Raw genomic sequence first — 26,845 nt, 5'->3', positions numbered from 1 at the left:
GGATAAATGTATAGTGGCATGTATCCATTGTTCTGAGCTGGTCTCAGTCTGTCAGTGAGGAATGTTGTGGTTGGACTGGCTCTTGTGGTTCTCATTGTGATTGCAAGATGCCCTTCAGCAATATCCAGGAAACTGAAAAAAATACAGGTTTATTATTATTTTAAAACAGTTTTTTTTACTACATTTATTTATTTATTGATATTATTTGGCTGTGCAGCATGTGGGATCTTAGTTCCCTGATCGGGGATCGAACCTGCACCCCCTGCAGTGTAAGCGTGGAGTCTTAACCAATTGCCAGGGAAGTCCATATAGGTTTATTATTTACAAACCTGGAAATTACATACAACATCTGGATCCACATAGCAAGGTCGAGGTGAGAGAGAGAGTTCATGGGCCTGGGGTTCTGCTTTTATTGTGGTCGAGAGTGGGGGTGTAGGGTTTCATGGGCTCACTGTTTATTGGGGAATTAAAAACATAAGAGTAGGAGTTTAAAGCACAGTAAGAGAAAAAAACAAGTAGCCCAAATTGTCAGTTACTGAAATCAACCAACAGCTCCTAAAGCAAAGGAGCCACAGTGGGAAAGGCAGCCTGACTGTTTATCTAATCACCTGGCTGACAATGTTGTTTATTACAGATAGACATCTTTGAAGTGGATGCCTCTTTGATGCCTTGGCAAACAAAGTTTACTGTCAGGCACTTGCGTTACAAAAAAGAAAATAAAACAACTGTCAGGGCTTACACTTGAATCCACTATTAGAGTTCCATTCAGATGAGTTTCACTGCCCTAGAAATTCTCCACCTTTTTATCCCTCCCTCTTGCCTAAGGCCTGGTAACCACTGATATTTTTACTGTCTCCATAGGTTTGCCTTGTCCAGAATGTCAGAGTTGAAATCATACAGTACGTAGCCTTTTCAGATTGGCTTCTTTGCCTTAGTAATATGCATTTAAGTTTCCTCCATGTCTTGTCGTGGCTTGATAGCTCATTTCTTTTTAGAGCTGAATAGTATTTCCTTGTCTGTAGGTACCACAGTTTATTTATCCATTCACCTCCTGGACATCTTGCTTGCTTCCAAGATGGAACATTGGCAGTTATGAATTAACTTGCTAAAACCATCCATGATGTGCAGGTTTTTGTGTGGACAAACGTTTTCAATTCCTTTGGGTAAATACCAAGGAACAAAATTTCTGGATTGTATGGTAAGTCTATGTTTAGTTTTTTAAGACACTGCGAGACTGTCTTGCAAATTGGCTGTGCCACTTGCATTCCACCCAGCAATGAATGAGAGTTCATTCAAAAACACCAGCATTTGGTGTTTTCAGTGTGTGAGCTTTCTTTTAATTCTGCTCTGGTCACAGCTTTCCCATTTTCAGTCGATGCCAACCCCATCCTTCCAGTTGCTGAGACTAAAAATTCTAGGGATCATCCTTGACTCCTTCTTTTTCTCATACCACAGAACCAGCCCCATAGGAAATCTGATTGGGTCCACTTTCAAAATATATCTTGAGTCTCACCACTTTTCATCACCATGTCTGCCCCCAGCCTGATTAGCACCATCCTCTAGCTGGATTTTTGCAGTGGTCATCTAACTGATTTTCTGTATCCTAAGCTTGTTTTTTTGCAGTCTATTCTCAACTCTCCAGCCAACATGACCCTTCAACACTATGAGTCAGGTAGTGTCCATCTTTGATTAAAATCCTGGAAAGACTCCTCCTTTTACTTAAAGAAAATTCAAAAGTTTTGCAAGACCCTGAGGCACTTCACAGGCCTTTATCCCATGTTCCTCTCGACCGCCTTTTTTTTGAATTAAAAAAGGATATTTATTTAGGGCTTCCCTGCTGGTGCAGTGGTTGAGAGTCCACCTGCTGATGCAGGGAACATGGGTTCGTGCCCGGTCCAGGAAGATCCCACATGCCGTGGAGTGGCTAGGCCCGTGAGCACGGCTGCTGAGCCTGAGCGTCCAGAGCCTGTGCTCTGCAACGGGAGAGGCCACAACAGTGAGAGGCCTGCATACCGCAAAAAAAAAAAAAAAAGAAAAAAAATTATGTATTTAGGCTGCACTAGGTCTTACTTGCAGCATGTGGGATCTTTAGTTGTGGCACATGTGTGGGATCTAGTTCCCCAGCCAGGGATGGAACCCAGGACCCTGTATTGGTAGCGTGGAGTCTTACTCACTGGACCAACATGGAAGTCCCTCTGACCTCTTTTTTCTTTTTTCCTATAAATTTACTTATTTATTTTGGCAGCCTTCTCATTGTGGTAGCTTCTCTTGTTGCAGAACATGGGCTCTAGGCACGTGGGCTTCTGTAGTTGTGGCTCACAGGCTCTAGAGCGCAGGCCCAGTAGTTGTGGCACTCGGGCTTAGTTGCTCCATGGCATGCGGGATCTTCCTAGACCAGGGCTCGAACTTGTGTCCCCTTAATTGGCAGGATGATTCTTAACCACTGTGCCATCAGGGAAGTCCCTGACCTCCTTTTTAAAACTCCCTTCCTCACTCACCTAATTCCATGGGCATCAGCACCTAGCTTTGCTTAGGACATGACACTGGCTGATACAGTTCTTGGATATGCACAAAAATGCCACATGATTTAATTAATCATTTTTCAAGTCTTGCCTGAAGTATCCATGAGGTTTCTCATTACTACTCTATTTAATATTACACCGTCTCATTCCCTGCTCTTCCCCGAAATCCAGCTTTTTTCCCAAAAGGCACCTATCATCATACAGCATATCGTATAATTTACTTATTTTTTCATATTTGCATCTTTGCTTCTCTCTTCCATCTGTAAGTATTTTAAAAACAAGGAAATATGAGTTGACTCAAAGTGACATTTGAAGTGGTGTGTCCATTAGGTTTTATAGCTTTGGGGAATATCTGAGAGAACATTTCTAAACATTTCTTCGATCCTTGCAGTGTACACTACACGGAAACTGGGCGATGGCATCTTAAGAAGAGTGAAGCTCCGCCCCGTCCTCGGAGCCGCAAGGCCCCAGCGTCCCTTGCGGTTCCACGCGAGGGCGTCAACGAGTCGCTGCGGCCGATGGCTCAGCGGGAACTACATTACCCAGGAGCCCGTGCGCCGCGCAGCGGCGGCACTATTAAGGGAATTTCCATACGTGCGGAAGTTTTCTGGGAGGGACTTCCGGTATCTTCGCGGCGGACATTTTGTTGGCTCTTGGTCGACCCATCAGAGCATAACATCGGGAGCTGTGGTTCGATTCAGAGGTGACGGAAAGTGAGAAGGCGCGAGAGGCTACCCTGTCCTCGATGCAGAGTGGCTCGGTGGTGGCAGCGCTCGCGAGAATTCCGCCGCCTGGCCGAGCGACGGCTATGCCCGGTTTCCGACCTGGGATCCCTCCCGAATCTATGTGGTCCAGACTGTGATGGCGGCGGCCTTGGGGACGGACCGGCTTAGGTGGGTGCTGCGTTTCCCGGATCTTGACGCGTCCCGCCCCCCACCTTCGAATCGTAGGACCCCGAGTGGTGTCTATTGAGGCTCTTCTGGTCCAGACTCCAGGGCGTTTGCAGATGGAGCCGCCATTTCTTTTTTTTCTTTTTCTTTTTGCGGTACGCGGGCCTCTCCCTGTTGTGGCCTCTCCTGTTGCGGAGCACAGGCTTCGGACGCGCAGGCTCAGCGGCCATGGTTCACGGGCCTAGCCGCTCCGCGGCCTGTGGGATCTTCCCGGACCGGGGCACGAACCTGTGTCCCTTGCGTCGGCAGGCGGACTCTTAACCACTGCGTCACCAGGGAAGCCCAAGCCGCCATTTCTAATAGCCAGTGTGGTGAGACGTTTAAGAGTGGTACCCCGCCAAGCCACTAGCAGAAGCAAAGATTTGGGGTTGTCACTGAGTCGGGAACTTTCGGGAAACTGGGGTGTTCACATCTTAAGGAAGCAGAGAGTGTGAGTAGTAATGCCTGGAACGTCAGGGTGAGGCGAGTGCTTTCATTAGGAGGACGTTGGGAGCCGTGGAAGAACATGACGTGATCAGGGATTTTTAAAAATATTCCCAAAGCTCAGGGGAAAACAAACTAGGGTGGGGTGGAGATGATGAGGATGGAGGCAGGGAGACCGGTGAGGAGGTCACAAACTCCAGGAACGTTGTGGTGGTGACTGTACCAGAACAGTGGCAGGGGAGGGATTGGGACTGGATAAATCATTAAATTCTGGAGAGATTTTAAAGATAGAACCAACAGAATTTTCTGGTGTGTTAGATACGGCTGTGAGTGAAAAAGGGATGTGAAGGACCACCCAAGTTTTGTTTTGTTTTTCCCTGAACATCTGAAAGAATGGAAATGGGTAAGTTGGACGAGGGAAGCACCTTTCAGGGGGAACAGGAGTTGGACTTAGGACATGGTAAATCCATAGTGTTTCACAGTATTGGCGTTACATAGGCATTTGGATATGCTGGTCTGGAGTTCTGCACAACAAGCTGGGCTGGAGACCTCTGAGGAGTGAGGTCTTATCAAAGCCTGGAGATGAGGTTTAGGGGGAGAATGTTAAGGTTGTTATTTTATGTGGTCCCTGAGGTGAATGAGTACTGGGAAAAGGGATGGACGTCCCTGAGATTTCCTCCAGAAAGGAGAGGTCCTGGAATATGAAAGGGTTATGGGTGGTGTCAGCAGGAGAGAGGGCTGTAGGGTATTAGGAACCTGACCTGAGATGGAGAGCAAGGTGTAAAGTGCTATAAATTTGTCACTCTGTGGACTCAGCATGCCCCTCTGTGGAGCCGAGGAAAAGTCAGCCAGGCTAGTGGAGCAGCTCCACCCCAATCCAGGGCACTGTTACATCAGTTCCCTGACTCATCAGGTGAGGAGAGATGATGAACACCTCTAATGAAGGGCCACCAGCATGCTCACCTTCAGAGGAATATATACCAGGTAGGCTGGTTTGGTGAAAGGATCTAGTGTATACCTGGCAAGTATACGTTAGCAGGCAGTTAAAAATTAAAAATGTTTAGGTATGATAAATTTATACCACTGCTTAAATGATTGAAAAACTTGTCTCTAAGTATGTGATTACAATGAAAAGTCTTAAATATCAAGTTTTATTAAAGACTTAAAAACAAACCCAAAACTTACAAGCACCTATTATGTACTTCATTCAAGCCAAAAACATTTGCAAAACTGTTAAGAATGTGGACGGTAAAAGTGAATTCAAAGGTACTTGACGCCTAACACATCTGATACAGACAGACCTGTTAGGTGGATACCACCATTATCCCTGCTTTGTACGTGAGAACACAGAGAAATCTTGGATCATGGTTACATAGCTGGTAGGAGGCAACACTAAGGTCTGAGTATCTTAAGTTAGACAATCTGAAATCATCCTCACCAAAGGGCAAGGTAGGGATGAGAGGAACAGTTGTCTTTGAGATCCCACTGTGGTAACCTGCCACTCCCAGCTCCCTCTTCCTGCCAGATTGCTGTGGTGGCAGAAGTGATTAAGATCCCTGGATAAGTGAGTGCAAAGTGTACAGGTGCTCAGTCAACCATGATCTTGGCAACCCATTATGGCAGATAATGGTGTCTTGGGAATCTTAACCTACCCTTCTGCCTGCCATTGGGTTTGGGGATCCTGGTGTCACCAGAGGCCTTGTGCCCTGCAAGCTATTCTGGAATTATATGGAAGGGTTTCCATTTTCAGCAAGTAATGGGAAGAAGTATGGAACAGTGCCCATGGGAACCAGCATATGCAAATACATCACTTGAGACTGAACTGGTCTTGTTTGGGGAACTTTAATTCTCCATTATGTCTAGTGATCAGAGAGCAGGGGACAGGTTTCAGCTCTGAAATGGCAGCCTGTGGAGCTGGGCTTCTGTTCTGAAAGTAGTGGGACCCATGGAAAGTTTGGACCAGAGAAGGGAGTGATCTTATTCTGGTCAGGGTTTCTCTGGCTGCACAGTGAAGAAAAGACTATGGGGGTAGTAAAGAGGACTGCTGATGATGGCTGGGCCAGAGTGGTGACTACAGGGGTAAGAGACAAGTGCTTGGATTCTGGTGGGGTTTGTTTGTTTGTTTTTATTTTTAAAGTAGGACCAACCAGATTTTCTGATGTGGAGTGTGAGAGAAAGATGGGAAAGTGTCAGAGATGACCCCACAGTTTTTTGCCTGAGAAGACATAAGGAAGAAGAAGTTCTCAATTGAAATAGTGAAGTTGGTGGTGAGAGTAACTTTCAGAGGTAATATCCAGGGTTAGGTTTTTATTTTTATTTTTTTTTTATTTTTTGTGGTATGCGGGCCTCGCACTGTTGTGTCCTCCCCCGTTGAGGAGCACAGCCTCCAGACGTGCAGGCTCAGCGGCCATGGCTCATGGGCCCAGCCGCTCTGTGGCATGTGGGATCCTCCTGGACTGGTGCACGAACCCATGTCCCCTGCGTCGGCAGGCAGACTCTCAACCACTGCGCCACCAGGGAAGCCCCAGAGTTAGGTTTTGATCATGTTGAATCTGCAGTGGTCCAAAGACATCTGAGTTGACGTATCAAGTGGACAGGTGGACACATGGGTATGGAGTTCAGAGGAGCGATTCAAGTTGGAGACATCCACAAGGTGACAGCCAGTATGTGATTAGGGTAGAGCTGTGTATCAGATTTAGAGAGAGAACTTTTATGTCATGGTGGCCGTGCCTTTGGGTGTCTGGAAAGGAAGTGGGCACAGTGGAGTGGAAGTAAGAGTTACCTTAGAGGCAAGAAAAGGGAGGTTAGTGTCCATGGTGAGCAGGGAAAATAGGATCTGGCAGTTGATGAAAGGGAGAAAGTAGATATGAGATAATTCTGAAGTAAAGCAGTAATAGAGATGACATGAAAGACCAAAGCTGGTCCTTCTTCCCCTCTCCGTGTGCTTTTCAGGTTTTTGTGGTGACCTTTGGTGGGGACTGGGGAGTTTTAGTTGAGCTGGTAGGTTAGTTCAGAGCTAAATTGGGTCAGCTGCAGAGTCACTATGCTTGGGGTAGAAGGCCAGTGGGTATGGGCTTTGAATGAGAGTTTAGTGGTAAGTGTTAAGCCTGTGACGGATGAGGGTATAGTATCCCCAGCATGCAGTAACAAGGTGGAAAAGGTCTGGCTTTATCTCATAATCTGCATGTGCTTCTGAATTGCTGAAGTTTAATCAAGGAAGGAAGAAATTAAAAGCTGAGTTTGAAAATACCTATGGCAGTGGAGGCTGTTGACTGGTGATGGATGTAACCCTGGATGCATTAACCAAGCATTCTCTGGATGCCATGTGCAGGTTTACATCTGGGAGGTACCTACTTTGGGAACCTACTTAGATAACGAGGGAGGTGTGGTCTAAAGAGTGATGTGTCCATGGAGATGGAATCTGAATTCATGACCTGGGGGCTCAGGTACTGAGGGATTTAAGGGGAACGTGGAGGTCAAATTTGTGTATGAGAGGCATAATCTCTGGATCCCATGGGAGCTAGCTGGCTGAAGAAGGGTTGGTTCCTGCCTGCCAGGCCCAGACTATACAGTGTGTCTATCTGTCCACTTGCTTTTTGTTCTAGGCTGGGTGAAATGATTAATGGAAAATGAGGAAAGAGGTGGCATCAATTACACCAGGGCCTGCTGTATTGTTTTGCTTTGAGGACCTGGGGAGGAATGTGAAATTGTGGTGGATACACTGGGAATCCTGGGGAGAGAGGCTGCCCTTGTGCTATTGTGCTGTTCATGTAGTATCATGTGACTTTTGAGGGTGTGTTTGTGCATTTTTCCTGGGAGAAATGGGGACCTCTTGATAAAGCTCAGAGACTCTCATATCACAATGCAGTGCCTTCTATGCTTTGCTCTTATGGTTTTCCTGGGTAAGGCCCTGCATATCCCAGTTTTCTGGGTTATGTTCTGCTCTTCCTGTTTTTCCCCTAGAAGTTGCGATTTCCTTCCTATATATCTGGACCGTGAGCACTCCCTCACATACATCCTCTGGGTGCCAGGTCTTGGCTGGGTATGCTCCCTATGCTTCCCGACTTCTGTTGCCCCAAAATTGCCAGGAAGGATTTGAAGGTCAAGAGTCTTATGGTCAGTCCAGTGGATACTATCCTGCCTGGCTTCTTCCTGGGTGGATGGCTCTGTCTACACTCATGATGCCTTTTTGCTCCAGATTATGTCCCCTTTCTTTGATTGACATTCCCTTGGGCCTATCTCTGTCATGAATTACAGTTATGGTCACTGATTGTGGGGCCCATAGATTGTTCCTTTAAGGTTTTCATTTTGTATTTAATCTGTCCTGGGCGGGCTACCCTGGGCCATTGCTTTCCTCTTCGCTTGCCCTGTCTTTCCTGTGTGACTTGTATCTTCTAGATCCTCTGTGGTTGCTGAACTGTAGCAGGGGAAAGATTAGTGCCTGATTGAGAGGTCCTGACTAGCCACAGCAAAAGAGACATGGACAGGCCCTGGTGAGTGGGAGCCTGGGCAGGATATAACTTCAAGGATGGATGCAAATAGCACCAGAAACCTGTCCTATGCCCACTGCTCTTTGGTGCCCAGGCTATAGGCCATACCTTATTTCTCTTTTCCTCCCAATTCTGAACTCTTTACATACTTTTCACTTCTATTCTGATCTGTGACCCAGGGCTGCCCACCCCACTCATCAGTGCTCTCTACTGCTCCCTCTGTGGTGCTCTCGTCTGTTGGACAGTGTTAATGTGTCATGAAACATAAGCATGTACTTAAATAGTTTTTGAATACCAGTTACTCATTTTAAATCACATTTTCTGGGCCTGGACATAACATTTCTGAATAGTACTCACCTGTCACCAATAGTCAGTCAAGGCCCTTCTAAAAGTCATTTGCAAGGTGTGAGTTGGAGATCTTGCCTGCCTCTTCTCTCTCAGCTACACCCCATCCTGTGTCTTTGCTGTAAGACCTTCCCCATTCTGTGACCCACAGAGTCCAGTACTGCACAGCAGCTCTTTCTTTAACCTAATCCCAAAGCTGTTGTCCTGCCACCAACCCTGTGGACTCAATCCTGGGTATGCTAGATGCTAGATACACATTTGTGATGGGATTACCCACTCCCACTGAAGACAGCATGCTGTTCAGCAGCATTTTTCTGCTTTCAGGTTGTTGGCATGGAGTGGAGAATGAAGAGGAACCTTCTGAGCAGAGTGTTTCTGTAGCAGTGTCACACGTTCATACTTTCAAGGCAGATTCATCGACCCAGATGGCTCACCCCTGTGACTTATGTGGCCCAATCTTGAAAGATATTTTGCACCTGGATGAACACCAAGAAACACACCATGGACTGAAACCTTACACATGTGGGGCATGTGGGAGACAATTCTGGTTCAGTGTAAACTTTGACCAGCACCAGAAGCTGTACAATGTAGAGAAACTCTTAAGAGGAGACAAAGGCAAGACCTCATTTGTGAAGAACTGTAGGGCCTGTGAAGAACCTCACCTGTCAGAGAAGCCCTTTGCATGTGAGGAGGAGCAGAAGAACTTCCAGACCAGTTTGGGCAGTCACCAGCAAAAGGCCACCCACAGTAAGAGGAAAACAAGGAGCACTGAGAGTGGGGAGGCCTATCATATTAGACAAATGCATTACAAGTGCAGTGAATGTGGGAAAGCTTTCAGTCGCAAAGATACACTTGTCCAGCACCAGAGAATCCATACTGGAGAAAAGCCTTATGAGTGCAATGAATGTGGGAAAGCGTTCAGCCGCAAAGCCACACTTGTCCAGCACCAGAGAATCCACACAGGAGAAAGGCCTTATGAGTGCAGTGAATGTGGAAAAGCCTTTAGCCGCAAGGACAACCTTACTCAGCACAAAAGAATTCACACTGGAGAAATGCCTTATAAGTGTGGCGAATGTGGCAAATACTTCAGCCATCACTCCAACCTAATTGTACACCAGAGAGTTCACAATGGAGCAAGGCCTTATAAGTGCCACGATTGTGGGAAAGTCTTCAGACACAAATCCACACTTGTTCAGCATGAGAGTATCCACACTGGAGAAAATCCTTATGTTTGCAGTGAATGTGGGAAATCCTTTGGCCACAAATATACCCTTATTAAACACCAGAGAATTCATACTGAGGCAAGGCCTTTTGAGTGCACTGAATGTGGGAAATTCTTTAGTCGAAGCTCTGACTTTATTGCACACCAGAGAGTTCACACAGGTGAAAGGCCTTTTGTGTGCAGCAAATGTGGGAAAGATTTCATCAGAACCTCCCACCTTGTTCGGCACCAAAAAGTTCACACTGGAGAAAGGCCATATGAATGCAATGAATGTGGGAAATCGTATAGCTTAAGCTCCCATCTCATTAGGCACCAGAAAGTTCACACTGCCGGAAGGCTGTAGGAGTGCTTCCAACACAACAGAACTCATGGCGAGGAGCTCTGTGTCTGCCTTTAGAGAGGGAGACATCAATCATGTGTCAAACCACATATATCTGGACATTAATACTGTGGTGTATTTTATGAATGCCAGGTGCAGGGGAAGCTTTCAGAAGCTATGTTGCACTTTCAGACCTGCTCAGGTTCCTTGCCAAATTTGTTAGTGCCTGTGGCTGAAACCATCTCAACTCAACCAGCTTACCCTAATATTTTTAGGGGAGGCAGAACTTCATGCTCTCTTCAATCCCTGGAGGAAATTATAAGAAATCTGAATTAAATGGTGGTCCTCATTTGTTTCCCTCTGACCGGAAAAGGTATGGACATGATCCACCTTTAGCCAAGATGATCTAAGCTGTGCTCTGGTAGCAGAAAAGGTTTACTTTATTCATGGACATTGTTGGTCTCATGTGATACTTGTGATGAATTTTTCCAGCCTCCAAGTCACCCAGGCTGGATAACTACTTGACTCATGTTGCGCTGGTTTGTGTGGTAATAAATACCTTATTATTTAAGCCACCTTTAATCTCTGAGGTTCTTTTTAGTGTCTGGAGTGGTTTAGAAACCGTTAGACTCTGCCAAACTGAAGAGGTAAACTGTTTGTGGTGGGCTCCCTACTGTGTGCCTCAAATAGAACAGGTTGACAGAGAACAGTTCTCAGTCCAATCTTGGTGTTAATTTCCATTGCTGACAAAAGCTTGGGTGAGAATTCAGGGCTTTGTGGGCCTGATTTTGTCTAGATTTCAGTTATTCGAGGGTCCAGACATCACCTTGAGAAGGGTGGTATTGTTAACAACCTACAACATGTTTGGGAGCAGCATGGCTTCAGTGTCTTGTTTTCACCATATATGCCACATTCCCTGGCACTGTTGAGGGGCAGCTGTTCCTTAGGACCTGCCAAGTGCCATATGCCCTGAATCTGGTACAGGAGTCAATGGCTGTAAGACTTACTGTGTCCAGGAAGGAAACAAAATCGATGCAGAAACACTGGGTGTGAATAATTGAGATTGGAGAGACTGCTGCAAACGAGAATGGGTGTGTCCATGCTAAAAACACATCCATAAACATTCAAGTCACTATTGCTGGATGAGATCATGTATGGAGATTGTCATGCTCTCTGGGGCTGTCTCATTCTTATGACCAGGGTCAGTGGCAGAGCAAAGAATGTAGTTTTCCTCAATTTCTGTGCCTCCTTGGGCTCTTCAGCTGATGCTGCATGGGCAGGAACCCTGGGAATGAGAATAGAACTGTAGTCAACATGCAGTATACTGCACACACTGTACAGTTTGGTAAGCCTTAATATATGTATACACATTTGAAATCGTCTAGTCATGATATTGGATATATCCATCACCCTTTCTCAGTGCCTTTCCTAATACTTTACCTACCACCCCTAAGCAACCATTGATTGACTTTCAGTATAGATAAATTTGCCTTTTCTAGAATTTTAAGTGGAACCTTAAAAGTTTACTTCTGTCTGCTGTCTTGCAACATGATTATTTTGAGAATCATCTATAGCTCATTCTCTTTATTGCTGAGTAATGTTCTATATGGATATACCACACCATATCAATATATCTTAAATGATATTTGGAGTCCCCCCCCCCCACAGATTCTAAATATAAAAATAAAGCTGCTGCAAATATTCATGTGCAAGTCTTTTTATGGACATTTAGCTGAGGACATTTCTAAAAAGTGTTGAAAGTTGTGGCCTCATTTCTTCTTACTGATTATAGTAAAATGTGATAGGGAAAAGTAAATATAGGGAAGACGTGAAAAACAGAAAAGACCCAAGACTTGATGATTTGGGAAATTCTCAGCAAATTTTTTTTTTAAGACCTTTTTTTTTTTTTTAATTTATTTTTGGCTGCCTTGGGTCTTCATTGCTGCATGCGGGCTTTCTCTAGTTCAAGTGAGTGGGGGGCTACTCTTCATTGCAGTGTGCAGTCTTCTTACTGCGATGGCTTCTCTTGTTGTGGAGCATGGGCTCTAGGTGCGTGGGCTTCAGTATTTGTGGCACGTGGTCTCAAGTTGTGGCTCATGTGCTCTAAGCCCATGCGCCACAACTACTGAGCCTGAGCTCTAGAGCCTGCAAGCCACAACTGCTGAGTCCAGGTGCCACAACTACTGAAGCCTGTGCACTTAGAGCCTGTGCTCCACAAGAGGATCCAGGACAATGAGAAGCCCACACACTGCAATGAAGAGTAGACCCCACTCACTCCAACTAGAGAAAGCCCATGCACAGCAACGAAGACCCAATGCAGCCATCCATAGATAGATAAACAAATAAATAAATAAACCGTGCCCTTTGATTTAAAAAAAAATAAAAAATTTAAAAACCAAAGTAGGCAAAAGGAAAGAAAGGATAAAGAGCAGAAATTAATAAAATAGGAAACAGAAAAATCAGCGAACTCCAAAACTGTCCTTCAGATCAAGAGAATTGATAGATCTCTAGGTAGATTGATCAGAAAAAAAAAATTTACCAATACGAAGAATGAAAGGTGGGATGGCACTAAAGACATTAAAAGGATTATATGTGATATTTATTTATTTTGTTGCACCAGGTCTTAGTTGTGGCAGGCAGGCTCCTTAGTTGCAGCATGCAGACTCTTAGTTGTGACATACATGTGGGATCTAGTTCCCTGACCAGGGATCAAACCCAGGCCCCCTACCTTGGGGGCATGGAGTCTTAACCACTGTGCCACCAGGGAAGTCCCTATATGTGATATTTTAAACAATTTCCAACAACTCTACAAAAACCAGAAATTGAGAAAAAAATTTCTTGAAATACTCCAACTACTCAGGTTCACTGAAGAAGAAATGAGTAATCTGAAATGCCCTCTATTATAGATATTGAATTGGTAGTTTAAAAATTTCCTACTATGATTTCATGCCAAGATGACTAATGACTTCTTCTAGACATTTAAGGAAGAAATAATTCCAATTCCACTCAAATTATTATTTTTTTTCAGATGGAAGTCTTCTCAGCTAGTTTTGTGAGATTATCTTTAACTTGATACCAAAATCAGGCAGTACTGTTAACAGCAAACTGCAGACCAACACCCACATGTACATAGATGAAAAACATCCTTAACAAAATATTAGGAAATTCAAAACCCTGTCATAATTTGAGATAGAAATGATCATCTTTCAGGTGATTAAAGATGCAATTTACTGTGAAAACATGGTAATACAATACCTGCATGTACCAAAACAGCTTCACGTGGGAAAAGCACAAGGGATAGAACTTCCTGGAGAAAATGACCAATCTGGATCTGACCCTGTGCTTGATCAGATCTCCTTTGATTTGAACCACTGATGCTCTGTTTTTTTCTTTTACAAACTGCATTGTAAATACTGTCTTTTCTATAAACAATAGTCTGCCTACTCCTTGGCCAAATATGCTCCTTGCTTCTTTCATGTCTCTTACTTTTGTGTGACAGTTTTTCAAGAGACTTTTCTGTACTCCCTGTTTTCCTATCCTGAACTCTTATTTCATTTCTGTGGGATCTCACCCTGTCTTATGACTGATATACCATCTAACAGTTCTCAAATGGATGTATTCAGCCAAGTTACTTCTCCCAAATTTCAGATTTGTACCTAACTCCTACTGGACATTATCCTTAGATGTCTGGCAGGTACCTGAGACTGAATAGGTTCATAACCAAGCTCCTTCTTTTATTTTTCCAAATCTTGACTTTATTTATTTATTTATTTATTTTGCGGTACGTGGGTGTCTTACTCTTGTGGCCTCTCCCATTGCAGAGCACAGGCTCTGGACGTGCAGGCTCAGCGGCGATGGCTCACGGGCCTAGCCGCTCCGCGGCATGAGGGATCGTCTCATACCAGGGCACAAACCCATGTCCCCTGCATCGGCAGGTGGACTCTCAACCACTGCGCCACCAGGGAAGCCCTTGACTTTATTTTTTAATATAGAAAATGCACTTTGGGAAGCCAACACTAATTTTCCCCCTAACATAATTCTTTACCTGTTAAACAAAATAAAGTACTGGGACTTCCCTGCCAGTCCAGTGGTTAATACTTGGCCTTCCAATGCAGGGGGTGCAAGTTCAATCCCTGGTTGGGGAGTTAAGATCCCACATGCCTCGGGGCCAAAAAACCAAAACATAAAACAGAATCATATTGTAACAAATTCAATAGACTTAAAGTACTAATTCTATATACATCACATGTACCATACAAAAATGTATCCAAAGTTTCTATTTCCCTAAAAACCTACTCCAGGGGCTTCGCTGGCAGTCCAGTGGTTAAGACTGCACTTCCACTGCCGAGGGCAGCAGTTTGATCCCTGGTCAGGGAACTATGATCCTGCAAGCCACGTGGTGTGGGCAAAAAGAAATAATAATAAAAAATTTAAAAAGTAATAAAAACCTACTCCAACTTCAACCTCCCCTATTTCTCTCAAGAGCACCTCATATTCCAGTTGTCCAGGAAAAAATTCTCAGACTCATCCTCGAAGCCTCTGTTTCTCTCCTCACGTCTATCACATAGGAGTCCCATTGCCTTCACCTTCCAAAGCTACCAGGGTTTGACTACTTTTCATCATCCACCCTGCTCCCTCCGAGTCACAACCACCATCATCTCACACTCAGAATCTTCTACATGGTTTCTGTGCTTCCACCTAGCCCCTTCCACAGCATTTTAAAAAATTTATTGGGGCTTCCCTGGTGGCGCAGTGGTTGAGAGTCCGCCTGCTGATGCAGGAGACACGGGTTCGTGCCCCAGTCCAGGAAGATCCCACATGCCGCGGAGCAGCTGGGCCTGTGAGCCATGGCCGCTGAGCCTGCGCGTCCAGAGCCTGTGCTCCGCAACGGGAGAGGCCACAGCAGTGAGAGGCTCACGTACCACAAATAAATAAATAAATAAAATATTAATTTATTATTTAATTTTTGGCTGCGTTGGGTCTTCGTTGTGCGTGGGCTTTCTCTAGTTGCATGGAGCAGCGGCTACTCTTCGTTGCGGTGCATGGGCTTCTCATTGCGGTGGCTTCTCGTTGCAGAGCACGGGCTCTAGGCACACGGGCTTCAGTAGTTGTGGCACGTGGGCTCAGGAGTTGTGGCTCATGGGCTCTAGAGCACAGGCTCAGTAGTTGTGGTACATGGGATTAGCTGCTCCACAGCATGTGGGATCTTCCCGGACCAGGGATCGAACCTGTGTCCCCTGCATTGGCAGGCGGATTTTTGACCACTGCGCAACCAGGGAAGTTCCCTGCACCCTGATTTTTATTGCAATTAAAATACATTTTGATGATAACTCCATAGTAGTGTAGATAATTTCCAGATTAATTTGTTACAGCTGCAAAGTTTTACAGTCTGTGTATATGGCAGAGTATGTCTGCTGGTACCCTACTTTTACATTGTTTTCAGAACTGTGCTTTTACATAAAGTACTTCAATAATAATTTAAAAAACCTTTGCTTTCATAAAGACATTCTCAGGTTTTTTTGTTTTAAATTTTATTTATTGGTGGCACCAGGTCTTCATTGCTGTGCACAGGCTTTCTCTCTAGTTGCAGTGAGCAGGGGCTACTCTTCATTGTCATACGTGGGCTTCTCACTGTGATGGCTTCTCTTGTGTGGAGCACAGGCTCTAAGTGCGTGGGCTTCAGTAGTTGTGGCTTGCAGGCTCTAGAGCGCAGGCTTAGTAGTTGTGGTGCACGGGCTTAGTTGCTCCACGTCATGAAGGATCTTCCCGGACCAGTGATCGAACCCGTGTCCCCTGCATTGGCAGGTGGATTCTTAATCACTGAGCCACCAGGGAAGCCCTCAGTTTGCTTTTAATGTCAGATTAAACATTGAACACTTTTGGGAATAAGATTTAATATAGTCTTTCTTTTCTTTTTCAGATTCTTCTGACTACAATTAAACATTATCCCTCAGGTACTGATGTGATGGTTTCTACTAACCTAGACTGGGTGATTATCTTCCTCACTCAGATGAAAGTTGGGATCCTGGGTAACTCCTCACTTCTTTGCTTTTATACTTTCACTTTGATCACTGGATGAAGTCTCAGACCCACAGAACAAATCCTCAACTAACTTGTCCTAGCCAACTGCTTAGTTCTTTTCTCCAAAGGGATCCCTCATGAAATGACAGTGTTTGGACTGAAATATTTCCTGGTTGTTGCTGGATATAAACTTGTGTTCTATTTTCACAGAGTAGCCAGAGGGGTTTCCCTCAGCACTACCTGCCTCCTTGGTGGCTTCCTGAGGGGAGGGGGAAGCTGGGGTGAAGTGAGAGTAGCATCGACATATATACACTACCAAACGTAAAACAGATAGCTAGTGGGAAGCAGCAGCATAGCATAGGGAGATCAGTTCGGTGCTTTGCGATGACCGAGAGGGGTGGGATAGGGAGGATGGGAGGGAGGCTCAAGAGGGAGGGGATATGGGGGTATATGTATACATATGGCTGATTCACTTTGTTGTACAACAGAAACTAACACAGTATTGTGAAGCAAATATACTCCAATAAAGATATATTAAAATAAACAGGGCTTCCCTGGTGGCGCAGTGGTTGAGAGTCCACCAGCAGATGCAGGGGACACGGGTTCGTGCCCCGGTCCAGGAAGATCCCACATGCCGTGGAGCGGCTAGGCCTGTGAGCCATGGCCGCTGATCCTGTGCGTCAAGAGCCTGTGCTCCACAACGGAAGAGGCCACAACAGTGAGAGGCCCGAGTACCGCAAAAACAAAACAAACAAAAAAAAACAACTTTGTCCCAGTAGCTCTAAGTGGATGGAGGTCAAAATTAGAATCCCAAAGTACACTGGCTTCTGCTGTTCCTCTTGCTGGATCCTGAATCTCCTAGTAAATATGATGTTGCTATAAAGGTGCATGGCCTAAGCAACACCAAAAATGTAAGTTTGGGAAAAGTATATGAATACTGTTCTGAGCCTACTCCAGACAAACTTACAAGCTCACTTCTGGCAAGGATAATATTTTTCATTGACTGTGTTTTTGTGTCTCATGGTCTGGGCTAGTGGCTCCACGATCCTTGTCCTGCACAGACACAAGCAGCAAGTCCAACACATTCACAGCAACAGCCTCTCCCTGAGACCATCCCACGAGGCCAGAGCCACAGGCACCATCCCGATCTTGGTGAGCTTCTTTGTTTTACTTTATTCTCTTTCTTCCATTTTGACTTTCTGTGTAGTCTTAAGTGTGAATCCAGCCCAATGGCTGGTGAACACATGTGTGTTCGTGGCTTTATGTTTCCCGACTCTCAGCCCCTTCGTGCTCATCACCCATGACACGCGTGTCTCTAAGTTACGCTTTGCGAAGATTGCTTTTTTCTTCATGGGGTGTAATATGTCCTCTACAGGGCACTAAATTACCCTTTTCCTTCTTTATTCACATGCAAATGTCTACCAAGTGCCAGTTCTCTGAGGTAGCACTGCTCAGTTTGTGGGATCTTAGTTCCCCAACCAGGGATCGAACCCATGCCCCCAGAATGGAAGCACAGTCCTAATCACTGGACTGGCAGGGAAGTCCCATCTCCAAGGCAGTTTTTTTTTTTTTCTTTTAAATTAATTAATTAATTAATTTTTGGCTGTGTTGGGTCTTCGTTTCTATGCCAGGGATTTCTCTAGTTGCAGCAAGCGGGGGCCACTCTTCATCACCGTGCATGGGCCTCTCACTATCGCGGAGCACAGGCTCCAGACGCACAGGCTCAGTAGTTGTGGCTCATGGGCCTAGTTGTTCTGCAGCATGTGGGATCTTCCCAGACCAGGGCTCGAACCCATGTCCCCTGCATTGGCAGGCAGATTCTCAACCACTGCTCCACTAGGGAAGCCCCTGAGGCAGTTTTGATTAAGGTAATGTATTAAAAATGGAATTATAAAAAAACAACAACAAAAAACAGAAACTGCCCTATTAGATTTAGCCAAATCGGGACCTATAGGTAAATAGTTATACAAAGACCGTGAACGTAGTTTTACCACGTCCTTCAGAAATGGCTGAGGATATTTAGAAATAGTATAAAACTTCCCTGGTGGCACAGTGGATAAGAATCTGCCTGCCATTGCAGGGGACACAGGTTTGAGCCCTGGTCTGGGAAGATCCCACATGCCACGGAGCAACTAAGCCTGCCAGCCACAACTACTGAAGCCCATGTGCCTAGGGCCCATGCTCCGCAAAAAGAGAAGCCACTGTAATGAGAAGTCCGCGCACCGCAACAAAGAATAGCACGCCCCCCTGCCCCACCGCACCTAGAGAAAGCCTGCACGCAGCAACGAAGACCCAACGCAGCCTAAATAAATAAAAACAGAGATAGTATCCCTTGTCAGGGAACTAAGATCCCACATGCCCATGCAGTGTGGGCCTCCCCCACCAAAAAATTTTAAAAAAAAGTATTTCAATTTAAGATTTTATTTTACGTAAGATACTCAGGGATTTTATGGCACTATTTTTTTTTTTTTTTGGCTTTTCTATATTACCACTGGAATTACATTTCATTTTTCTTTTTAAGTTTCTTTACTCAGTTTTATTCTCCTGTGGATATATAGGGGAGTCTTCCAAAGACTTCATGGGATATTCACAATTAACTGTGTGAGGCTGGAATTCCTCTTTGTATTTCAAACAAAACATCCTATTGTATCAGATTGAATGCAGAGGCAATATATTTCATTTCTTGAGAATGTATATACACACACATGTATATACAATTGTGCACCAAATTTTTCCACTATAAAGCTTGCTCACACTATTTTGGGTTTACCTTTTCCATTTTTTTTAATAGAAATTCATATATTCCCTAATATTCTTTTTTTAAAAATTGAAGAATAGTTGATTTACAGTGTTGTGTTAGTTTCAGGTGTGTAGCAAAGTGATTCAGTTACACATACATGTTAATATGTATCTTTTTTTTAAATTCCTTTTTCTTATAGGTTATTACAAAATATTGAGTATATAGTTTCCTGTGCTATACAGTAGGTCCTGGTTGTTTATCTCTAATATTCTTTTTGCCTGTGAATACACAGTAGACAAAGAAGAATCCTTAATTCTCCCATTACTTCAAATCTCACAGGACTTAGGTTTGGGAGAGGGGTGAGTACTTTTCATGTCAAACCAATCCAAATGCTTTCCAGTTCGTAAACCAAGGTTGCCAGATGACATTTGCTGACTGCAAACATTGGGTCATTTTCTACTCCAATTCATAACTATAAAGTGAAAATTGTGGTCTAGGGCTTGATCCCGCTCTGATTAATCTCAGTTTACATGGGAACATGACGCACCCCTAGAGGAAACGATTCCTACCCTACCTTGATGGGATCCCCTCCCAGGCGAAACCACCTCAAAGTAACAGTAAATACTGACTTTGCTCAGACCCTTTCTTACTCAGTCCTTGCTACTCCTTACTTCTATATCCTTTCCTTGTTCATTTTATATTTTCTAGCAGCAACAAGATCTGCTCAAAAGAGATCTTAAAAACTCTCAGATGGGGACATCCTGAGTGGTCTGTGGGTTAGATTCCTGGTCAGGGAGCTAGGATCCCACATGCCTCGGGGCCAAAAAACCAAAACAGAAGCAATATTGTAACAAATTCAGTAACGACTTTAAAAATGGTCCACATTAAAAAAAAAAAAAAGGGACTTCCCTGGTGGCACAGTGGGTACGACTCCACACTCCCAATGCAGGGGGCCCTGTTTCAATCCCTGGTCAGGGAACTAGATCCCCCATGCATGCCACAACTATAAGTGCACATGCCACAACTAAGGAGCCCACCTGCCACAACTAAGACCCAATGCAACCAAATAAATAAATATATTTTTTAAAAAAACCCTCTCAGATGTAGTTCCTGTCAATTTGGAAAATCACACAAAACTTACCTGGTATTTGGAGATTAGTGAGGTGCCCTATAGTTTGCTCTTTTTTATCCTGTTAGATTCCAAGACACAGTACCAGGTTTTCAGGGTGTAATCAAAGCTCTTCCTCATGGTATAGGGGTCACAACTCTCAGAATCACTTTTTTGAGAATCCTCAGTAAGGTATGGCACTGTAGGAGACGCTGCTGTTACACATGCTGCGATGACCCTGGGAGTTTATAGACTGTGAAGCAAAACGGAAATTCGATTAAGCCTGACAAATAATATTTAAAACTAATGAACTTAAATTTACGTTTAGTTACGTATGGAATGGACAACAGTAAAATGCATGAACTCTTTCTCCCCTGCATTAAAGAGAGATTCAGATTTGCACAATTGTCCATAATATACAACATGATTTTCACTGGGCACAAAGGTAGACCAACAAACTTGATTCTTCATCAAGTTGCTTCAGCCAGACTTTTAGTTATTTTCTCAGAAAGGATCCCTCACACAATGGCAGCTTTTGGATTGAAATACTTCCAGTAAACTCTTCTATTTTCTCAGAGTGGCGGGAGGGGATGTCCCTCAACCCTATCTGCCTCTTAAGTGGCTTCCAGAGACACAAGAGAGGCCCCAATCATCTATTTTTTAGGACATCATTTAATGGTTTTTCCTGATAGTGTTCCCTGTAGTGTATAGTTCTTTGACATATAGTCGAAAATTTCCTGTATTATACCTTTGTATAAATGCAATCATATCTTATGGAATCTGTTTGGTCTAACTTCTTTCACACAATAAATCTCTGTAAGACTCATCCACGTCACTGCATGTTCTCTGTCTTACTCATTTTCACTGCTGTTAAGAATTCTATTGTCATAAATTATCTAGCCATTCTCCCGCTGCTGAGCCTTTGGGTTGCTTCCAATTTGGGACAGGTACAACAATGATACTATACATGTTTTTGTCTACGTATTATAATGCATATAAGCAAATATTTTTCTAGGCTAGAAGTTCTCAAAACTTTTGATCTCAGAACACTTTTTAAACCCTTAAATGTAATTGAGAAATTCAAAGAGGTTTTGTTCATATGAATTATATCCATTGAGTGTTTTTTCCATTTAAAGATAAATCCCTCTGTAATCTATATGCAATCCATCTGCAATTGATTTTTTCCCTTATTTTATTGTGAAGGTTTCAAATAAACAGCAAAATAGAATAAATTTCATAAGGGACAGCTAACTGTAAACTTAGCACCTGGCTCTATCCACCCATAAATCCATCTTATTTTTTTATACATTCAAAGTAAATTACGCACATCTGTACACTTCCCTTAAATAATTCAGCATGCTAATCACGGAGTTCAATATTTGTTTATTTTATTTATTTATTTATTTATTTTGGCTTTGCTGTGCGGCTTGCAGGATCTTAGTTCCCCAACCAGGGATCGAACCCAGGCCCCCAGTAGCGGAAGCCCAGACTCTTAACCACTGGACTGCCAGGGAATTCCTAACAGTCCATCCTTTTGATATAAAATATAGATACAGTGAAATCCTCTAATTGTAAATGGATATTTACCGAGTTATATAGAACATTACCATCACCTAGGGAGTCCTCTCATGCTCCTTCCCAGTCAGCCCTCACCCCCAGTCCTAAAGAAAACAATGGTTTGAATTTATTTTTCCACCAAATATTAGGTTACTTATTACAGAACTCTATATAAATGGAATTATTTTGTATGTACTCTTGTTGGTAAGGCTCCTTTCTCTCAGCAGTTTTGAAATCCATCCACATCAATGTAAATCATGGGTCCATCTCTCTCTCTCTCTCTCTTTTTAAACATTTTATTTATTTATTTGACCGCACCATGCCACTTGCGGGATCTTAGTTCCCCAACCAGGGACTGAACCTGGGCCCTCGGCAGGGAAAGTGTGGAGTCCTAACAACTGGACCACCAGGGAACTCCTGAGTTCATCTCTTTTCATTGCCAAGTGACAATATGTTATTTGGATACATCACATTTGCTTCTCCATCATCCTGTATGTGTATGTGTGTATATCCACATATATGTACATATACACACACACATATGATTTTTATTTTTAAATTTTAAATAATTGTAGGTTCATATGAAATTGCAAAAAAAAAAAATGTACAGGGATGTCCCATGTACTTTTGTGCTGTTTTCTGCAATGGTAACAGTTTACAAAGATGTACTAAAATATCAAGGATGGGGCTTCCCTGGTGGCGCAGTGGTTGAGAGTCCGCCTGTCAATGCAGGGGACACGGGTTTGTGCCCTGGTCCGGGAAGATCCCACATGTCGCGGAGCGGCTGGGCCTGTGAACCTTGGCCGCTGAGCCTGCACGTCTGGATCCTGTGCTCCGCAACGGGAGAGACCACAACAGTGAGAGGCCCGTACCGCAAAAAAAAAAAAAAAAAAACAAAAAAAAAAACAAAATATCAAGGATGTTGCAAAAAACCTGCAAAATAACCAGGTTTTTTTCAGATTACACCAGTTTTATATGTACTTGTGTGTATGTGTACCTGTGTATAGTTCTATGCAATACCACCAAATTCAAGATGCAGAACTTTCCTGTCACCACAAGTTTCCTTTGTGCTACAATTATAGCCTCACCTTACCTATTCCCCCCGCTGCCACCCCCACATTCCCAGTCCCAGGCCACCACTAATCTGTTTTCCACCTCTATAATTTGGTTGTGTTATACATGTTATACAAATGGAATTTTATAGTTTGTGACCTTTTAAGCTTGGTTTTTTAAATTCAGTGTAATGGACTTATGATCTGTGCCAAGTCATTGCGTGTATCAACAGTCATCCCATGTTACTGCTGTGTAGTATTCCATGCTATGGCTATATCATTATTCATTTAACTATTCTCTTGGTGAAGGATAACTGAGTTATTGCCAGTTTGGGACTATCACAAATAAAGCTGCCATTTGTACAGTGTGCAGATTTTGTATTATTATGTTTTCACTTCTCTGGGACAAATACTTAGGAATGCAATTGCTGCGTCATAGGGGCAGTGCATTTTTACTATTGTAAAAAACTTCCAAACTATTTCCACAGTGGCTGCATCATTTTATATTCTCACAAGAAAGGTATAAAACTTTCACTTTCTCATGTTCACCAGCATTTAGCGTCATCACTATTTTTTCTCATTTTAGCCATTCTGATATATGTATCTGATTCTGGTTTTAATTTGCATTCCCTAATGCCTAATAATATTGAATATCATTTTATGTGCTTATTTGTCATCTGTTTCTCTTCTTCAGGTTCTGTCTTTTGTTTATTTTCCTGTTGGACTGCTGTTGAATTTTAAGAGCTCTTTATATATTCTAAGAACAAGGCTCTTGCTGAGTATTCTGTTTGCAAATATTTTCTCCTACTCTGTAGCTTGCCTTTTCACCCTCTTCACAGTTCTTCAATAGAGAAAAAGTTTTTAAATTTGAGGAAGTTTAACTTTTTTTTCCCATAGATTTTACTTCAGTTGCCATGTCTAAGATCTCTGCTTAGTCGTAGGTGAGAAAGATTTTTTTATGTTTTCTTTAAAAAAATTTTTTTAATTACTTTATTATTATTTTATTTTTAGGAATTTAAATGTTTTCTTTTAAATTTCTTTAAATTGTTTTACAATTTAGATTTAAACCTGTGATTTATTTTGAGTTAATTTTTGTATATTGTTTGAGGCTTAGGTTGAGGTCGGTTGTTTTTTTTTTTTCCTATGAATGTCCAATTGCCCCAGCTACATGTGAATTGTTGTGTAGGATATCATTCCTCCATTTAATTGATAATGCAACTGTAAAAAATCAGTTGGGGGCTTCCCTGGTGGCACAGTGGTTGAGAATCCGCCTGCCAAAGCAGGGGACACAGGTTTGAGCCCTGGTCCAGGAAGATCCCTCATGCCATGGAGCAACTAAACCCATACACCACAACTACTGAGCCTGTGCTCTAGAGCCTGTGAGCCACAACTACTGAGCCCGTGTGCCACAACTACTGAAGCCCACATGTCTAGAGCCCGTGCTCTGCAACAAGAGAAGCCACCACAAAGAGAAGCCCATGCACCACAATGAAGAGGAGCCCCCGCTCAACACAACTAGAGAAAACCCACATGCAACAACGAAGACTCAATGCAGCCAAAAATAAAATTAATTAATTTTAAAAAATCAGTTGGAATCTATATGAAAAATTAACTGGAATCCTTATGAAATTCATCTAAATTGATTTTTTTTTTACATAAAGGCTGTTGTTTGAATAAATGATGCACCATTCACATACTATCTTTCTCTACAGGCATAATTTGAATGAAGGTTCTCCTTACCATGCCCATGCGTGATGTTACCTTCAGGAAATATCTTTTGTTTTCTTTTTTTTTTTTTGGCCACGCAGCATGCAGGATCTTAGTTCCCTGACTAGAGATTAAACCTGTGACCCCTGCAGTGGAGGCGCAGAGTCACTGGACCGCCAGAGAAATCCCCAGGATATATTCTTAAGGGAAAAAATGGAGGTGAGTTATATCCACAAAAATTCAATTAACTATCAAGTTAAAAAGAAAAAAAGAGAATTTTATTCAAGCCAAACTGAAGATTATAAGCTGGAAAGCAGATTCTCAGAAAGGTCTGAGAACTGCTCTGCCTGTTAGAAGTTGAAGGCACAGTCATATACATTTTTGAGAAAGGATTGTACATCAAAATAACATATATTTTACATAAAGTCCACCAAGGATACAAAGTCCAGGTAAGCACATACAAAGCAAACAGCAAGTCACCATGACCCCCTAGAGAGCTGGGAATGAACACCATTTTAAGAAGTAACACTGCAGAAGAAAGGAAAAAATTGATCATTACGATTGAGCAGGCACTTCCACCTTGAGGAGCTCTGGTTAATGTGTAATGCAGATGCACACTGCACATTAGGGAGGGACGGAGGAGGCTCAAAAAAACACAAAGAGAATTTTATGTGTAATTTTTCTTGTCCTGTCTTAAAGTATAAATTTTACTTCTGGGACTTCCCTGGTGGCGCAGTGGTAAAGAATCTGCCTGCCAATGCAGGGGAGACGGGTTCAAGCCCTGGTCCAGGAAGATCCCACATGCCGCAGAGCAACTAAGCCCGTGTGCCACAGCTACTGAGCCTGCGCTCTAGAGCCCTTGAGTCACAACTACTGAGCCCGTGTGCCACAACTACTGAAGCCCGTGTGCTTAGAGCCCATGCTCTGCAACAAGAGAAGCCACTGCAGTGAGAAGCCCGCACACTGCAACAAAGAGCAGCCCTGCTCACCGCAACTAGAGAAAGCCTGCGCACAGCAACAAAGACTCAACACAGCCAAAAATAAATAAATAAAATAAATTTATTAAAAAAAATTTACTTCCTCAGGTAGAGTGTACAGTATTCTACAATTATTCTTATGATTATGAAGGAATAAGAATATAAATGTAAATAAACACACATGCACATATATACAACTGCATTTTAAATACATATTTTAATATTTTAAAATATTTAAGAATTAACTAGAATCTTAAAAGAGTGATGGGGCAGAGACAAAACAGTATGGAGGAACAGGAATAGAATCTAGACATATGCAAATTTACCTAAGTTATAGTTTTGAATTTTGGACAAAAATATTTTATATATAATTATCAAAAAATATACCAAAATGAAATTAAAACAATCAAATTCAATGACAAAATTATGACAAAACATATAAAATTGACCATATAATAAATCTGTAGTTTATCCATACAAAATTGTAATATTTCAAGTATATTTTAAAATATAAATTTTGATTGTATATTTCTACTGAAATACATGCATTGAAAATACCTATAAAGATCTTAACATTTTATGTGTAATTTTATTTTACATAAAATATTGATATTAATATTTTGGTATTAATAAGTAAGTACAGTACACAGTGGAAACTGGGGCTTTGATCAAAAGGGGAAAAAAGAAATTGAAAAGAATTAAAGTAAACACTGTATAACTTTAAATTTGCTTAGAAGAATAAATATTAACTTGATCTGTATTTGATTTAAGCCATGTATATTTATTTTACCTCTTTCCATTAAACACATCTACATATGATGGTCCTCTCTGGAGTAATTACCATCCCAATTACTCAGGTGTGTTATTCAAATGCAATTTCTCACTCAAAGAATATAGTGTATTTTTAAAAATTGCCAATTCCAGATCTGAAGCAGGAAATGTTCAAGATAGAACATCTAGGGCTTCCCTTGTAGTGCAGTGGTTGAGAGTCCGCCTGCGGATGCAGGAGACACGTATTCGTGCCCCGGTCCTGGAGGATCCCACATGCCGCGGAGCGGCTGAGCCCGTGAGCCATGGCCGCTGAGCCTGCGCGTCCGGAACCTGTGCTCCGCAACGGGAGAGGCCACAACAGTGAGAGGCCCGCGTACCGCAAAAAAAAAAAAAGAACATCTATTCAAACCAGGACACAAGGAAACTATCAGAGAACTGGGGTCACTTTAGGATGAGGATGCCACAAGATTCAACTTGAATAGAATCCCATTCTCCAATAAACATCAAAGAAAAGCACCTGAACAAGATTTAAACACAGCAAGTATTTTAATATCCACATTCTCCTAATTGATAGAAAGCTACATTGTTTAAGGAATTGACTAGTTATTCTGGAATCTGAAAAATAAAGGGAAAATAGGAAT

General features: G+C 42.9%; 1 protein-coding gene and 1 long non-coding RNA gene across 5 annotated transcripts in view; both read left to right on the top strand.

Moving 5' to 3' along the window:
• Nucleotides 1–16,681, top strand: part of ZNF134 (zinc finger protein 134) — a 30,506-nt gene extending 13,825 nt beyond the window's left edge. Inside the window, exons 2-6 of one of the 4 annotated variants that reach the window (XR_009560167.2) lie at nucleotides 862–899; nucleotides 1,023–1,198; nucleotides 2,914–3,415; nucleotides 9,055–10,644; nucleotides 16,192–16,681. Coding sequence is in view for 3 of the 4 variants with exons in the window: in XM_030848289.3 (XP_030704149.1) it covers nucleotides 9,156–10,295 (1,140 nt within the window). In the remaining variant the exon portion in view is untranslated. The other 3 variants (XM_030848289.3, XM_060289766.2, XM_060289767.2) reach the window with 3 other exon arrangements.
• LOC132594058 (uncharacterized) lies at nucleotides 16,682–26,252 on the top strand. Its single transcript, XR_011377003.1, has 2 exons — nucleotides 16,682–17,444; nucleotides 24,558–26,252. It is a non-coding gene; the product is annotated as an uncharacterized lncRNA (long non-coding RNA).
• The last annotated feature ends 593 nt before the right edge of the window (nucleotides 26,253–26,845 follow it).

This window comes from Globicephala melas, chromosome 19 (assembly GCF_963455315.2).
Source record: "Globicephala melas chromosome 19, mGloMel1.2, whole genome shotgun sequence".
Lineage (NCBI taxonomy): Eukaryota > Metazoa > Chordata > Mammalia > Artiodactyla > Delphinidae > Globicephala > Globicephala melas.
Note: the sequence above shows the minus strand (reverse complement) of the source record. Positions and strands in the feature narration are given on the sequence as shown.